We start from the raw sequence: 17,311 nt of genomic DNA, 5'->3' as shown, positions 1-17,311 counted from the left end.
CCCCAGCCCTATATATGTTTTATTATCCGTTAGTTTTCTTCTTCTAAGATCTTAACATTATCAGGAGGAAGGTGAGAGTAGCAGTTAGCATCCGACTTTGGTTGAATCCAGTGCTTCACGCTGTGATCACCAGGATAATTACTAAAATTGAACTTAAAAAGCTATAGAAAATTTTTAAGGCAATTGATGAAAAATTGTTGCAATTTTATTTCTTTCTCAAAAAGCATTCTTTCTAATATAGAGGCAATATGTATTTAGATTTACCCTTTAATTATTCTTTAATAGTTTTTTAGTTTTAATGGACACAATGCCTTTATTTTATTTGTTTATTTTTATGTGATGCTGAGGATGCAACTCAGTGCCTCCTACATGCTAGGCAGGCACTCCATCACTGAGCCCCAGCCCCAGCCCCACTCTTTAATTATTCTTAATTTTTCCTTTTGACATCTTCATGCTTCACTTGTGCTGAATTCTTGCTGTTTTTGTTTGTAAGAAAATCATTTCACTTTCTCTAAACTGTGTTTTGCAGGTGTTGAAATTCTAGGTTGGCAGTTTGTGACTGTGTCTTCCCTGTGTTGACGCTTCTCTTTGTCCTCTGGGGCCACCGTGGCCTTCATCTTCCCTGTTTGGCCTCCCTTTCCTTTCATTTACTGTGTTCTGTGTGCTTGAATCTGCGGCTTGACGCTTTCCTTCAGTTTGGGACATTTCCAGTCATTATCTCTTCAAGGGGTACCCCCCCCCGCCCCCGCCCCGCCAGCGGTTCTTAGTGTCTTCACCACTAATTCTAGAACATTTTCATCACCCAAAAAACTCCATAGCCAGCAGCTGTTGCTTTAAAACATTTTTCAAATTGTAGCAAAACATACATTACATAAAATTCACCACTTTAACCAGTTTTAAGTGTACGATTCAGTGGCATTAAGTATATTCACTGTTGTGCAGCCATCGCTACATCCATCCCCAGAATGTTTCCATGATGTCCAACTGGAACTCTGCACCTGCTCAACACCAGCCCCCTCCCCCTCCTCCAGCCCTTGCCCACCGCCCCTCATTGGTGTCTGTGATCTGACTACACTAGGTGCTTCACATAAGTAAAATCATACAATATTTGTCTGACTGGCTTATTCCACTCAGCATGATGCCCTCAAGGCTCATCCATGTTGTAGCCAGTGCTGTAGTTCCCCCTGATGAGGGGAATATGTTCTGAAACCCCCATGAACTCCGGAAACTGCAGATCATACTGAACTCTAGAGGTACTGTGTTTGTTTTTTTCCCTTGCATACCTATCCATGATAAAGTTTAGCCACAGTTCTGTAATAAATTAGGCGAAGTGAGACTTGGACAATAGCAATAATAGAACAGTATACATAATAAAAGTATGAGAATGTGGTTTCTCTCTCAAAATAGCTCATTGTACTGCAGATCTGAGCAACCTCAGCATTTGAATTTTCCTTTAGTTTAATTTCTTGCTTTAAGAAAGCTTCTCTTTGGCAGATCCAAATTACTAGAGTCACTACTCTTGCATTTTGGGAACTGTTTTAAGTGAAATGATGGTAATTTGAACACAAGCGCTATGAAACTTGACGGATGATTTATAGCCGAGATTGTTGCTGAGTAACTAACAGGCAGGTAGTGTATATAGCATGGATACCAGAGGGATGATTAATGTCCTGGGTGGAACTAAACAGTAAAGCACAAGATTTCATTCTGCTCTTCAAAACAGTACACAATTTGAAACTTATGAATTGTTTATTTCTGGAATTTTCCAGGCAGTATTTCTGGACTGTGGTTGTGTATAGCAAACCACAGAAAGAAACAGTGAATAAGGTGGGGAACTATATATCAAAATTTCTTTGCTTTCTAAGGCCAAAAATGTTGTACTGTATGGATAAGACCACATTTTGTATGTCCAACTCACCTAAAGATGGTTACTTTGGCTTTTCACCTCTCAGCTATTGTAAATAATGATGCTGTGAACAAGGGCATATAAATATTTGTGAGATGCTAATTTTAGGTATATATCCAGAAGTGGATTTGCTGGATCATATGGTAATGTTAATTTTTTTAAAGAGCCATTATGTCATTTTCCAAAGCTACTATATCGGGCTGGGGATGTGGCTCAAGCGGTAGCGCGCTCGCCTGGCATGCGTGCGACCAGGGTTCGATCCTCAGCACCACATACAAACAAAGATGTTGTGTCCACCGAAAACTAAAAAAAAATAAATATTAAAAAAAAGTATTAAAAAAAACAAAGCTACTATATCCAATGTGCTTTAGACATAGCCCATCCACTGAGTACTTAATTTTGTCTGTTACTTGTTTTTTAAAAAAATTGGTGTAACTTTTCACAAGCTGCCATTTCTCTTCCCCAAATTTCAATTCTGTGTTTATTTTCTCAGTAAGAATTATCATTTTAAAATTTATTTCTGATTATTCTCAGGTTAAGAATTCAAGTGGGCCTTTATTTCTGCTAGTTTAAATTATGATGCCCTTTGTGCCTGGTTATCTCTGGTTGAATTTTGAATATTACTTTTGAAAAACTTCCAGAAATAAATTGAGGTAGACTATGATGATGTTCTCTTTACCCTGAAATAATTTATGTCTTTATCTCCGAGGGGCTTTAGGGCATACACGTTCTAAAATCACCTTAGTCTGAGGTCAGCGATTAGGACTTTGCTGGGCCACCCAGCAGCCAAGGCCTAGCCATTTGGATTTCTAGCCCCAGTTGTAGACGGCTACCCCTCTACACCAACCCTGGAGACCTTTGGGGTCTTGACTTTGTCATGCTTGGTGAGTCAGGAGGAGATCAGAAACCATCCTCAGTGTTTCAGTTGCCCCTCTCTATGGATAATGGCCCAGGGCAGAAGTGGACCCATCACCAGGGTGCATCTCTGCAAGCCTCAGTCATCTTTCGTGCCTTGACTCGGTGGTTCTCCTGTTCCTTCAGAGGGTTCTAAGCAGATGTTCTATTATGCCAAGCATTTTTTGTTGTTCTCAGCGGGAACTTTGGTCCAATTACTTAGCTATATCTACCTCCTTTATGGGAGTATCTTTTTAAAGTTTTTAAGATAAAGAAACTGTGTTGGGCTTGGAGAACCCATCTGTTCCAGTCTGGTTCTAGTTGAGTAGGGGTCTATACTGCTACGTACCCAGCATTGTGCCACTGTATACCAGGGGAGTTCTGAGGAAATGGACGTAGGATTCCTCACATTACAGGAGTTCAGCTATGAAGCAAGTATAAACACCAGTGACTGGAAAAAATGCTGGAGGAGGTGTTCAAAGGCTCTACAAAAGCAAGTGCTGGGTGAGAGCCTCCAGACCATCTTCACCATGGTGGCCACTGTCCTCTCTAAAGGCTCCAGCTCCCCTAGTACCTACCCCTTCCTTACAGCCCTTCAGTGATTCTCCACTATCTGGGGACCCCTGGCTGTTTTGGGGATGTCCCCTGTGGCTCCTGTATCTGGCCATATCACTGCCAGCAGCTTAACATTCGCTCTTCCCTCTGCACAGAGGTCTCTTCATCTCTTTGATGCGTAGCTCCGTCCTTTCAAAATGTAGCCCTGTGCACTTTCTGGGATGCCTTCTCTGCCAGCCCAGTTCCTGTCACCCATGGTGGGTGCCAGTGGCAATGGCACTGATCTGTGAGGATGATTATTCTGTGTGTAGTCCAGCCCTTACCGTGTACGAGGCCCTAGCTCACGCACTTTATGTGCACACTGCATTGAATGGTCACCACCGCCTGTGACGTAGCTGTTTTAGAGAAGAGGGAACTAAGGCACAGAGGTTCCCCAGCTAATATTTAGAGTGACCTTTTGGGCAAGGACTTTTTTATGTGTCCCCATGTTCAGTGGTGAAATAGAAACAGGAGAGGGGCCTGAGCTGTGAAGACACACTGGTGCTGGTGATTCCTGTCCTTGTCCTTGGGTGTGTTACTGAGGGCGAACTAGACAACTGTGTGTGGCAAGTCCCTTTGCTTCCCTCCAAAGTCCAGTTGCTCTGTAAGTATCTGGAACTGCATTCTAGAAGAGCTAAAGTTGCCCTCCTAGATCTCATGGATAGCTTAATCCACCTGGGCTGTCATATCTGAAAATGCAGTAGTCCTCTCACACCTTAGTCTTGAGTGACTTGAAAGGTGTGGTGCGATCTGACGGCAGCACTCTTAATATTTTGTAATAATCCAACCAGAAATGCAGCTGTGCAGCTGCCTATGATGTCATCAGGGGAGAGTCAGTTCCAGTGAAGTGATGGGTTACTTGTTTCTGAAAACTGCACTTTGGGCTGGGAAGGTAGCTCCGTGATAGGAGTACTTGCCTAGCCTGGGTTAAATCACTAGCACTGCAAGCAAAACAAACCCAAAAATGCCACAAAATTTTATTTTTTATAAAGGTTTTGAATTTACAGAAATATTGCAGATAATGCAGTGTGTCCCTATGTATCTTATTCCTCTTCTCCTTGTCATTACATCTAACATTAGTATGCAATATTTCTTACACTTTATAAGCCAATATCGATACATTATTATTGGTGAAAATCTATGCTTTGTTACTTAGTTTTTACTAGTGATGATTTACTTAGTTTTTAATTTAAGAAAAATCTGTTATTTTTCTGTTCCAGAATCCCATCCAAAATACCATTTTACATTAATTGTTGTTTCCTTTGGTGTCTTTTAGCTGTAACAATTTCTCAGTCTTCCTTGTTTTTAATGACCTGGACATTTTGAGGAGCACTGGTCATGTGTTCTATAGGAGCCCTGTTCTTGGAATTTTCTTGCTTATTTTTTTTTTTTTTTCTCATGATAAGACTGGACTTACTGGTTGTTGGGAGGACTGTCCTAGAGATAAAGAGTGCCTTTTCCATAATATCAAGAATACACACCACCAGCATGATTTGATTGCTGATTGACCTTCATCATCTGGCTGGGGTAACATTTGTCACTGCAAGATCACTAAGCCCTATACTGTATTTATAAGAAGGAAGTTAAATGTGGAACGTTTTTAAAGCTCAAAAGCAAAGTAACAAACAAAGATATTGTATCCATCTACAAAAAGGAAAAATCCACATCATAATAATATAAAAAAGTCACTATTTTAGCTTTTTAAAATACCATTACATAATAGTATAAAAATTTGTCTACAAATCAACCTTCACTTAATATATTGTCAAACAGCTATTCCCTTGAGAGGCCACGCCAATTCATGTATTCTGGTTATTGGGCAAATTTGGATTTCTTTAGAAGCAGTGGATAACAACTAAATATGAAGCCTAGTTCTTTGCTAGCCATAGTTGGAGGAATCATGAATTGGAAGAGCAATGGGTTCGGTATCTCAAATCACAAGTATTAGAAATCAGGTGATGGTGAAGTGGGAGTGGGTTTTGTGATAATACAGTCTTCAAAAGTTCTAAACAGTGGGTGTGTTACGCCACCTAGCGATGGCCAAGTAAAGCGATCTAGTTTTAAGATTAAGTTAGCTATTTTTAAACTCAGAACGCAGGGAAAAAAGGTTTTTCATTTTTCCAAAAATTGCACCAAAATAAAGCAAAGCTCTAATTGATGCGAGTGTGTTGTGTAGGCGTTAGCAGTACTGCCCTCACTAGACGCTCATTGGACAGTAACGCAACCCCAAGAAAAGGATGGTTGAGCGCGAGCTTGCGTGCACTGCGAGCTGGAAGCGCCAATACCAGGTAGGGTTGTGGTGACTAATTTCAGGAGTCCCGCCCTAGCCTGCCTGGTAGTTAGCGTACTTCTAGTGATCTTAGCTCCCGACTCAAACCACCTACCCCCATTTTCTGAGGCTTCGGAGGGCCGCAAAAACGAAGGGTTTGTTTTACCCAGAAGACCTCGCGCCAGCCGACCGATAATTTGCATACGCGCTTGATAGGGCGGGGCTGACAGAGGGCGGGGCCGCGAGGAGCTCTTCTTGGCGCCGGGGAGTTGGGCCACGCGTGGCTGCTTATTTTCGTTTTTTTGGCACTGAGTGTTTTCTACCAAAACTGTAAACGGCTGTTTTGTGCGACAGCCTCCTTCCTCTGGCCAGTTTAGTTTTCCCAGTCGGCGCCCGCGCTACGGGCTCCAGATAACGTCGGGCCAGACATGCTGGGGCGTTCTTTGAGTGGGTGGGCGGGGGCATTGCTCCCCGGGCCCGCCGCTGACCGGCTCCTGCTGTTTCCCGTTGCAGGTGGTTCTTCTGGGCATGGACATCCTGTCGGCTCTGGTGACCCGGCTGCAGGATCGGTTCAAGGCGCAAATCGGCACAGGTGAGCTGTGGGCAGGTGTGGAGCGGACCTGGATTCTCCTCTCTGCAGCCCCGCTGCCTTCCCTGAGTCTTCTCAGTTCCTCCAGCCACCCTTCGCTCCCTGCCAACCCTGCTTCCCAGCTCTGTTTCCTTCTGCTTTCCCCAGACCACACATCACTGGCCTTATTGCATTGTACTTTTCTGTTGTTTTCCCCCCAGTCTTCATGTTCTAATATGGAACGTTAATAATACGTGTTCTGATAATGAAATGTTATTGCCAGCTTGATTTCTTGTGCAAAAGTAGCCATCATTCTTTAGTACCGACCCACTCATATTTGTCCCCAACCTTTCTTTTATAGAACTGTTTTAAGAAGCCCTGCAAAACTGACGCAAAACCAAGCCAGTTGGTTTTGCAATTTGTCTATGCAGTGGATTTTGTGGATTCTTTTGGCAATTCTTGCATTTCATCAAGAAGAGTAGAGTTGTGCACAAAAATGGGCCGTCTTAGAATGAGGTACACGAGTTAGGCCAGTGGTTTATCTTCTTAATTAGTTGAAATATTAGCAGTTGATGACACCCCCCCCCCCCACCACCATTTGGTTTCCATTTGATCAATTTCCATGTTGATTTTCAGTGCTGCCAAGTCTAATAGACAGACTGGGAGATGCTAAAGACTCTGTGAGGGAGCAAGACCAAACTCTGCTGCTAAAGATCATGGATCAAGCTGCTAATCCCCAGGTAGGTGAGAGAAGCATTCTGGGGTCAGTGGGCATGTGTCCACTTGGATAAACAGCATTTTATTCCATAGATTTAATTTCTTTTAAGTTGGTGTGTTACAGGGGAGCATTTTCATATATTTAATCTGTCCCCTAATATAAGATGTTTAAATAAGTAGCAGAACCCATCATTTGAATAAATTAGTGGATTTAACATGGGTTTTGGATGCTTGGTTTATCAGTTAGGCTCTTTAACTCATTTTCACCACTGTCTCCCCCTTTTCCCCGAAAGGAGGCAGCCCTGGTATCTGGGAAGCTAGGGGCACTGGCTGGATCCCTGGGCTCTATCTGCTGTGGAGCTGGGCCTGCTGGGATGATTGGATGCAGCCTGTCAGGGTCCCACTGTCCATTGTTGGTGGTGAGGTGGGGATGATCATCAGTAAAAGCCTTTCTGAGGAAGATTAAATTGGCCATAGAAGATGACCAAGTGTGTGACTTGTGCCTGGGTAGAGTTGTCCCAGGCATAGAGCAGTGTGAGTGTTACAGGGTCTTTGTCAAGTCATCTCTTCTCTTTTGGTCTTGTTCTTCTCACTTATAAAACAAGGCCAGTTATACCTCTCTTTTAAGAGGTGTTGATGGAATTAAATAAAATTCTATAAATGTATGCATTTTGAACATTTTAACATGATGTGTTTGATAAAATGGTACGAGCCATTGTTCTTCAATATGCTGTGGAGAGGGCCGAGGGGGCTGATGGAGGGTGGGACCAGGTTGGCACCTTCTAAGAGGCTCCTCCTCTGCAACCCGAGGGAAGGGCTGCAGCTATTTCTGTCCTCTCACCTGTTCTTTTACCTGCAGTATGTATGGGACAGAATGCTTGGAGGCTTCAAACACAAGAATTTCCGTACAAGAGAAGGCATCTGTCTCTGCCTTATTGCAACACTCAATGCGTAAGTCTGGGGTGAACTTATAAGTTTTACTTGGCTTAAGCTTTTTAATACACTTTTTATTTTGGAAGTTATAGATTTATGGGAAGCTGCAAAGAAATGTAGTGGGATGTGTATCCCCCTGCCTGTGCTGACGTTTTCCATAACTGCAGTACAGTGAACTGCAGGTAGTACAGTGTCAACTCTGGGAAAGGGATATTGGCACAGCTCACAGAGCTTATTCAGATTGCTCCAGGTATACATGTGTGGCTTCTGTGTATGCACACCAGTACTCACAGGTCTCCCACCTGCTGCCCTGTTGCCTGGATAACTAGTCTGTGTTCCATCTCTGTCATTTTGTCATAAAAATGGAATAATTCCATATGTAATCTTTTGAGAGCCTTTTTAGTCTGCATAATTCCCTTGAGGTTGTAATATCTGTTATTGACAGTGACAGTAATTCATTTTGTTTTATTGCTGAGAATTCATGCTATAGATGTATCCTAGTTTGTTGAACCATTCAACTGTTGAAGAAAATTTGGGTTTGGGACTATTAGGAATAGTTTGGGATTATTAGGAATAGAGTTGCTACAAATGTGTGTACACAAATATGTCTAAATTTCTGCAGGTATGTTGTTTTTATTTCTCTTAGGTCATTGCCCAAGAGTACAGTGGCAGGGTTATTTTTTAGTTTTGAAAGAAACTACTGAAATATTTTCTAGAGTTGTCTCTACCATTTATATAAAGTATTAACAAAGGGCGTTTGTGGCAACTGTGCTGGTGATGGGGAAGAGTTGTGAATACCTGAAGGTCTCCCAGCAGGGCAGTATGTGGTCGGAAGTCCTGCGGCCACTCCATCACAGTTTTGTCATCCAGCAGCATTAACGGAATGTCTGCTATAGCAGGAGCTATTCCATAGAGCACGAGGACCTCCAGGGGTGGCTTCAAGGGACTTTCAGTTTGGTTGGTCACTGAGCTTGTCAGGACAGATACTATGACATGACAAAGCACAGGGCAGAGGTGTCATGGGTGAGGCAAGCACTATGGTGGGAGCAGGCTTCTGGCTTAGCCTCTAAAGGTCAGGGCCACTGAGGGGCTTGAACTCCTGGGAAAGGGCCCATTGGGGTGCGTTCCATCGGGGTGGAGAGGGCCGTATTGTGAGGGTGGTTGCACTCTGGGAAGTGGAGGAGGGGCGGCTGTGGGCAAAGGGGCTTCTTTCTTTTCCTTAGTTCTCACTAACAGTCACACACCCCTTTTGTTCTCAGCTCTGGAGCACATACTCTGACACTAAGCAAGATCGTGCCACACATATGTAACTTACTTGGAGACCCAAACAGCCAGGTGAGTGAGGAAGAAAATCCTGGGGGGAAATCGTTTATTTACTGAGTGCTCAGATGAACTTTGGTGTTCTCTGTAGGGCCGGTAGGTGGGTAGGGCTCGCTCATCTTCATAGAATTCTGATCATTGTGTATGACATTAGCTACCAGTTATTATTCATGAAATACTGGTAAAGTTGTGGCTGCTCGGTTCCCTCTCTTATGTAGGGCTGTGAAATCACTGACCTCTATAAATTGCTGTCATCCAGTTCAGCCTCCAAGATAGGACCACTCTGGTCACTATCTCTTAATTTTTTTTTTTTTAGAGAGAAAGAGAGAGAATTTTTAATATTTATTTTTAGTTTTCGGCAGACACAACATCTTTGTATGTGGTGCTGAGGATCGAACCCGGGCCGCACGCATGCCAGGCGAGCGCGCTACCGTTTGAGCCACATCCTCAGCCCATGGTCACTATCTCTTAAGCCAAAAAGGGTGAGGGTGGGACCGGGAAGAGTGACTAGGAAAGGATCTGAGGGCATCTTCTGTATTTTGCTCCGGGCAGTGTCTATGCTTGCTGCTGTATCACTGTGGACAGTGCTTGTACTGTTTCCTTAAGAATTGTGCTTGAAACAAATTTTACCTAAATTGCAAAAGGCAAAGCACTTTGTTAGTGTAAGGTGGAGAGGACATCAGGAAGTGGTATCCCCCCACCCTGAGGGGGTTCTGCCCAGCAGCAGTGGACTCTTTCTGCCCCGAACAGTGCACAGTACCCATGGCTGTCTATGAGGAGGTGAGCATGTTGGGCTTCCAGGAGTTGAGTCAGGCTGTGAAGCAGCACCTCGGCAAGACTATTTTCCTGTACTTTATGGGTTCTAAGGACACCGAAGGGAACAGCTGGTGGTATACCAGTCATTCGAGAGGGGCTGAAGCCTATCAGTAAAGGCTGGGTGTTCATCCACTGCCAAGTAGGAGAAAAAACTTCTTGGAAAGATCCAATTGATGACTTCAGAAAACAACTGAAAGTAACTGCAGTCCCTCCACTAATTAAATAGGGAACATCTCAAAAACTGGTGGAATCTGAGTGTCTTCAGGCCAGCCTTGTGGAGATCCTATTCTCTGAAGATTAAAATTTAACGATGGCAGTTGTGTCCTGATTTCCTGGTTTGCTCTAGCATAAAAGAAACTACACATTTGAATTCATTTTAGCAATAAGTAAATGAAAAGTAGCTATGTCTAAACAATAAAGAATGCTTTAAAAAAAAAAAAAGGTGGAGAGGAGCTAGTCACGTGCTCTGTGGTTACTAGGCATCACAGTCTGGTGACATCTGCTGTGGCCATCAGGCAGCTCAGGAAGCTTCCAGGTCTGAGCTCCACAAGACCATCTGTCTTGCCCAGTTTGCTTGTTTCTCACCCAGAGTCATTTTTATTATACCAGCTCATACAGGGGGATAGGTGTTTTCCTAGACAGAGGGGCAGAAAATGTGGCAGTAAATTATAAAAGAAATGTATCTGATGAATAGGCATCTCATTTTAAGTCTCAATTGTTAACAAATCACCCTCCAACAAGGCTGTGCCATCTCTCCTTCCACTTAGGTGCCAGCCCCTAGGTCTTGCTGGGTCTGTGTCCCTCCTGTTCTTCCTTTTGTCTTTGCTCTCGAGTCCCACGGCAGTTTCTCATCTTCTCTCTGGCATCTCTTGTGCTGTGTGGTCCTTGCTTTTTCCTTTGCTTGTCCCATTTTCTCCCACTCAGCCTTCACTGAAGCTGCATGGCACTGGAAATACAGCTATTAGGTACTTATGCTTACTGAATCATGCTTCCTAGTCAGTATTAGTTTTACTTTTAAGTTAAAAAAAATCCTAGATTATCTTTAATTTAAAAAAAAAAAATCCTAGATTATCCAATGGTTTATCTTGCCACATTCCCTGCCTTGGTCTTGTCTGTTTTTGTCTTGTTTTGTTTTGGTAGTAGGGATTGAACCCAGAGGCACTTAACTACTGAGCCACATCCCAACCATTTTTATTTTTTGAGACAGGGTCTTGCGAAGTTCCTTAGGGCCTCACTAAATTGCTGAGGCTGGCTTTGAACTCAGTTCCCCAAGTCACTGGGATTACAGGCATGCACCGCCGTGCTGTCCTCAACAGAAGAGCCCCTTTCTAGAGGCTACACTGAGTATGTCACACCTAATACATGGTGCGTATTTGCCAAGCAGAAATGCCATCTTCTTTAGTCAAGGTTGATTGTCCTTAATTCAGATGCTTACACTGGCCAGGTTGGTGACATGAATGTTAACACTGGACCTGAGTGCACATCCACAGTACACTTTAACTGTGAAGGTAGGCTAGACACATGTGACCTGGGATGACAGTGTGACATTGTCCAGAGTCTGACTTGGTGAGGGGGGTGGATGTTGCTGTGTACCATCAGGTGTCACTGTGTGCCACACTGCAGCATGATTCATGTTCTCATTCTGCCTCTCTGTCCCTTCTTTTCTTCCATATACACTAACTATGAGCTTCTGCTGTTGGAGTAGAAGCTTAGGCTTTGCAGTGTTGGGGGAAGGTTGCTGGCTTGGTGTTGTTTGGGGTCTCAGGTTTTGTTTCTGTAACTGAGATGGACACCATCCTCCAGAGGCACATGGAGGAGACATTGTTAGGCCAGGACTCTCCACTGATGTGTACTGTGGGGGAAAAACTCAGTATTTCCCTGCCTGAAAGATCACAGATTCCATGTAGATTTTGAGAGTCACTGAGAATGAAGTGTTCTTAACATATAAAGTTTTGAAACAGTGACATTCTCATACTGAAAGCTGTTCAGACAAGCCTCCAAGAATGTAGAATTCTTCATAGGTTTTCTTCTGAAGTTTCCTAATAGGGGAAGCCTCAGTTAGCAACCCCTGGCCTCATCACCACTAAGAAGTTCCTTGAAGATTCTGCAGAAGGGATGGGAGAGACTGATCTGTCCTTGTGTTGGGTTGTTCCCTGATGCAGTTTTGTTCCTTTAGGTCTAGAGAAGGGGTTAATTTGTGAGGGATTTTAGTAAGGTTTTCCTTATTTTAGAAGCACCACAGATTAAATTACATGTGACCAGAATGATCATGTATTTGGAAAACATTCAGTTATCTAAGAGATTAAGGTAGCATCAAACTTGAGCAGTTTGGTATAGTGTTTTAAAGGTGACAGAAGGTAGAGTGTATTTACAACTTCGAGCTGCCTAGTGTGGTGCCGGAACGCCTAGGTGGAAAACACGGGACTGGGCTTGGTCCTGCCTTTGCACTTTATAGCTAGTTGACGTTAGTGGGCACTTGGATCTTGAACTGCAGTTTCCCTCTCAGGGCGGTGATGATTGCCTTGCTCCTCACTCCTTGTGAAAGTACTTGGGAGGGTGACTGTTCTTACCTGCTGGCCTGACCATTGAGCCAAGTAGAAGACCCTTAGAAGGGCCAAGTTACTTGGAAGTCTCCTTGTGGCCTGATGGCCATTTTCATTTGCAGAAATCTCACACCTGCCACATTCCAGTGAGTTTCTAAGAAATTCTTAGATATAGTGTTTTGAATATATGAAAATTCTTAAATCACAGGACAGGCATTGGTGTCTTGAAATGTATTTGTGATGTTGTCATAGACATATTTCTTTTATACCAAACATTGAGAACCCTCTGTGTACCAAAAATCAGTGTCATTACCAAAAGCTGGATGCTCTTGGACCGATTCTCAATGGTAATCATAAGTATAACTTAAATGCAAAAGAAACACCTTTTAGTGGAATTGTTTCTTGCTGCTGTCTAAATAATCATATAAAGATTATTATATATATATTTATATATTTATGAAGAAATAAGAAAATAATTTCTTTTTCTAAGAGGAAAAATGCAAAACTTGTTTAAAATATTTCATGAAGCCCAAAGTTCAAGCTACCACTTCCTGCACTAAGTTTTATGGATTGAGTCCTAGGTCTTTGTGCCTCTGGTTGGAAGAAAGTTCTTATTGCTTTTTCATTTTTTTCCCCTGCTATAAAATGCAGTTTGTGACTGTATGGGCAGCTTTTCATAGTCTAGTAGACAGGATGTGTGACCTGGGGATCCCACACACAGTACTCTGCAATTAATCCTTATATCTAAACTGCCTTAGTCGTGTCTTATCTGTACATTTGCATGCACATATATGTACCACCGCTCCCAGAAACCCTGCCACCTTGCTTCCCTTGCACTAATCAAGTTGATCACTGCTCCTTCTGGGGTTCTTAATGTAAGTTGCATGTGCTTTTATATCAGTGTATTTGGTTCTGGAGATTGAACCCAAGACATGTGCATGCTAAGTACACAGTCTTCCATTGAACTGCACCCCCATGTCCTTACTTGTCTTTATTTTAATTTTTTCATCAGTTTTTCCTCCTAGGCTCTGGCCTTGAGGATGAAGATTATAACTTGCTGTTCTTTACAGTTCCTGGCCACCCCATAACTCTGGATGAACTTTCCCTTCTTCGTTAGTCTCAGACCAGAGAGCACACTTGGGTTTTGTTGGTGCTATCACTGCACTCGGGTGCCTGACATAGTAGTCAGCCTCTAGTTCTTCAATACCCTCTCACGAGTGGCCACTGAAATTCTCTTGCAGCTCTTCAGGTGGCCGCCAGCACTGAGTGCATAGTATTTAAATGAACTCTGCAGGTCACTCCTGCCTTGGAGGATGTGAATTCCCCCTTAGTCATCTGAGCGTAGCTGAGTATTTCGGGGCAGTAGAAGCCCTCCCGAGGCTTCCCAGAGTGGCCATAGATGCATGGAGTATGAAGGTTAGAATGCTTTTGGTGCAAGTCACTAAAAACCCAGCCTATAGTTGCTAGAGCAAGGAGCAAATACCACTGTGCACAAGGAGTAGTCCTGAAGGGAGGTCCAGCTTCCTAATGGCCCAGTGGCACCCTCAGAGACTGAGCATCTCGCTATCTCCACTGTGTAGCTGTGCTCTACAGCTCTCCCCTTGGAGTGTATTTGGTTCTGCAGCCAGGCCACACACATGCAGGGCTGGCTGCCTGGTGGATGGGAGATCTCACCTCCCAAGCTCCTGTCTGTTGTTGACTTTTTACATCGAAAGGTTCAGACAGGGTTGGGTGTGCGGCCTAGTGGTAAATTGCTGCCTAGTATGTGCAAGGCTCCAGATTCTATCCCTAGCACTGCAAAAGAAAAAAAAAAAAATAGGTTCAAATGTGCACAGAAGTAATGAGGGTGCCATCCAGCGTCAGTTTCCTGATTCCCCTCCCCGTCCCATTATTTTGAAGCAAAATTTAGATTATGTTGAAGCAAATCTTAGACATTATTTAATTCCTAACTATGCCAGAGGATAAGGACTTTTACCTTAAAAACATAACCCTAAGAACACTGTCACCTCCTGTCCTCCAGTAATGGATAATTCTCTCATATCGAGTGCCGACCAGCATTCACTCTTCCCCAGCTGTCCCTTTCCAAGAGCATAGGAACCTATTCCATAAGCTTTCCCGCAGTTTCTCTCCTATCTCGATGTGGAGAGTCCTGTCCCAGGCCCTGTGTGCCGTCCCAGGGTTGTGTGATAGCCACATACTAAGGAGACAGGCTTTCATTCCTGGACGTGTGGATTCCACCACAGACCCAGCATGTTGATGAGAGGGGCAGGGCAGTGGCTGTGGTAAAGGAAGCTGGCAGCCTGCACAGTAGGAAGTCCTGGACTAGGGAAGAGCCCTAGTTGTGCTTGACAGCCTTGGGTTTTGTGGATTGGGCTCCTAGCCTCGCCTGAGGCAGCATAACGGGGGTTGCTTCCAGGTGGCTTTCCCCTGCTGCTGTGCGCTGCACACTTCTTCTAAGGCCTACTGCAACATGTCTCCATGCCTGATGAACCAGTGATTTCCCAGCTGGTGCAGAGGTGGGGAGAAAGCCGGCCTCTGTGAAGGGTTTGACAGGGCTGCTGTGTCCCTGCTTCATGGGTGTACTGGTGCACTCCTGTGGTACCCTTTTGCCCAGGCAGCTGGCTTTGGGGCTGTGCTCATGTCCAGGAGGATGGAGGTTGGGGGAGATTTAGATTCTCAGCAACTTTTACATGCTGCCTTTCTGTCCCACTACCCCAGCCGTCAAGCCCTCTGAGTGTTTTTTTTTTTTTTTTTCCCCTAATGTTGACATCCGTGTTGGGATGCAGTGTGCTTAAAGGAGAACACAGGCTTGCACTCAGTTGGCAGTTCTGCTTCCATTCTGGGGCAGGGGTTCACCTCTCCAGCCTTCACTCCCTCTTGGGTGTCTAGGAAACGGGACCCCTTTGAGGATGGAAGGAAGGAACACCGTGGCATCCACGGGAAACCCTAGATAACTTTATAGATAAAGTGTTCAACTTGTGCTTGGCAGGTAGTGCTTCATATATGGCACCTTTCACAGCCTGAATATCCTGAGGCTGGGGGCTCCTTTCTGTGGTGGGCCTGACGGGTATGCAGGTAGAGGCAGTGTGAGACCCGTGCATTCGTGAGCAACCATGCTTTCTTCCTTCTCTACTGAACTGCTCTCATTTAACCTTCCCTTCCCACTTAGAGTATTGAATCTTGTAGGACCAAAGAGAATCTGCTCATCTGCATTTCTTCAGTAAAGCCTGGTTTAGACCCTGGAGCTTTCTAAGTCTGAGGAATGGTTATTTTAGAGGCCAACAATGTTTGTTTAAAAGATGTAGAGAATGATCATCATTGTGTTGAGTGCATCAGATACAGAAATTGTAGGTCAAAAACTGGCGCAAGATCTGATTGCATGCAGATTGTTATATATATGTGTGTGAGTGTGTGTGTGTTTGCAGAATGTTTTAATTTTACCCGCAGAGATTTCAGATGAGTGTGCAGGCAGACACATTTTTCTGACTTTTCTTGAAAGTGTACAAGGTGTGGCAGAGCCATGCCTACATCATCCCATGGTGGGGTGATGGAGACCTGTGTGCCTGAGTCTGCCTTCCCTCTTCTAGCAGCTAGCAGGGTCCCCTGCCAGTGCCACATCACTACTACCTGCAGCTTGTCCCACTCACTCATCATTCACCACTTGTCTGTGTGAGCAGTAAGCACTCAAGTATTTGTTGAGTGAATCCATTCTTTTATCTCTCAAAGCAGCCCTCAATTAATAGAGGAGGAAGCAGACTACAGGAGTTCAGTATTACCTCTAAGGTCATGCAGCTTCTGGTGGCCGTGTCAGTCTTTAGGTCTACATTGACTTCAAAGCTACTAATTCCACTAAGTGTCTTTAACTGTTTATGGCTTACACTTTATAAGTAACTGGTACGGGTTGCTTTTTAAGGAGACCAGCCGATGTGACGAGCAGATGGCATCACTAGAAAGTGAGCAGAGATGGTGCTCTTACTCCTCGTTGCCAAGACACAGTGTCATGAACTACTTTTGTAGTGTTTGCCTATTGCTATGTGAAAATGTTTCCTAGCATTAGAGATTGTGTTTTTGTTTTTGTTTTTGTTTTAACAACATAAACTGATAATCTGTGTGAGTAAATTTCTGGACTGCCGTGATGAAACAACATAGACTATCTGGGGTTTAACCAGCAGACATTCATTTTCTCTCAGTTCTGGAGACTGGAAGTCTGAGGCCAGGGTGCCAGTGTGGCAGGACTCTCTTCCTGGGCTTCAAATGGCCACCTTCTCTCTCTGCTGCTTCTTTCTATGTCTTTTATGAGGTTAATCATCTTTTCATTTCAGGGCCCCACCTTTATGACCTCATTTAACCTCTGTTCTCCTAAGAGGCCTTATTTCTACATAACAGTAACATTGGGTGTTCGGTCTCCAACATTTGGATTTTGATGGACACAAATCAGTTTATAGAGTAAGGTTTTGGGGGACAAGATAATATAACCTAAATGTGTTTATATGCACAACGGAGTATTAATCAGCCATAAAGAAGTATGAAATTTTGGCATTTCATACTAAATGGATGGAACTGGAGACTATCATGCTAAGTGAAATAAGTAAGTGCTAAAAACCAAAGGCCAGATGTTCTCTCTGATAAGTGGATGCTAACACACAATAAGGGGTGAAATAGAGGAATAGAAGTTCATTGGATTAGACAAAGGGGAATAAAGGGAAGGGAGGGGAATGGGAAAAGGAACACAGTAGAATGAATCAGACATA

General features: G+C 43.8%; 1 protein-coding gene, 1 non-coding gene and 1 pseudogene across 28 annotated transcripts in view; 2 read left to right on the top strand and 1 right to left on the bottom strand.

Annotated features, from left to right (window-relative positions):
* Clasp1 (cytoplasmic linker associated protein 1) overlaps nt 1–17,311 on the top strand; it is a 259,501-nt gene that overhangs the window by 73,159 nt on the left and 169,031 nt on the right. For all 27 annotated transcript variants that reach the window (XM_048812118.1, XM_048812111.1, XM_048812104.1 and 24 more), the window contains exons 3-6: nt 6,177–6,255; nt 6,868–6,971; nt 7,808–7,899; nt 9,141–9,216. In XM_048812118.1, the coding sequence (XP_048668075.1) occupies nt 6,177–6,255; nt 6,868–6,971; nt 7,808–7,899; nt 9,141–9,216 (351 nt within the window). The remainder of the gene's footprint in view (nt 1–6,176; nt 6,256–6,867; nt 6,972–7,807; nt 7,900–9,140; nt 9,217–17,311) is intronic.
* Nucleotides 5,511–5,636, bottom strand: LOC125619506. Its single transcript, XR_007351057.1, has one exon. It is a non-coding gene; the product is annotated as a U4atac minor spliceosomal RNA (small nuclear RNA).
* On the top strand, nt 9,669–11,240 carry LOC125619358 (annotated as a pseudogene).

The sequence above is a fragment of the Marmota marmota genome, unplaced genomic scaffold, assembly GCF_001458135.2.
Source record: "Marmota marmota marmota unplaced genomic scaffold, marMar, whole genome shotgun sequence".
In the NCBI taxonomy this organism is placed as follows: Eukaryota; Metazoa; Chordata; class Mammalia; order Rodentia; family Sciuridae; genus Marmota; species Marmota marmota.
The sequence above is the reverse complement of the archived record's forward strand: the minus strand, read 5'-3'. Positions and strand labels throughout refer to the sequence as shown.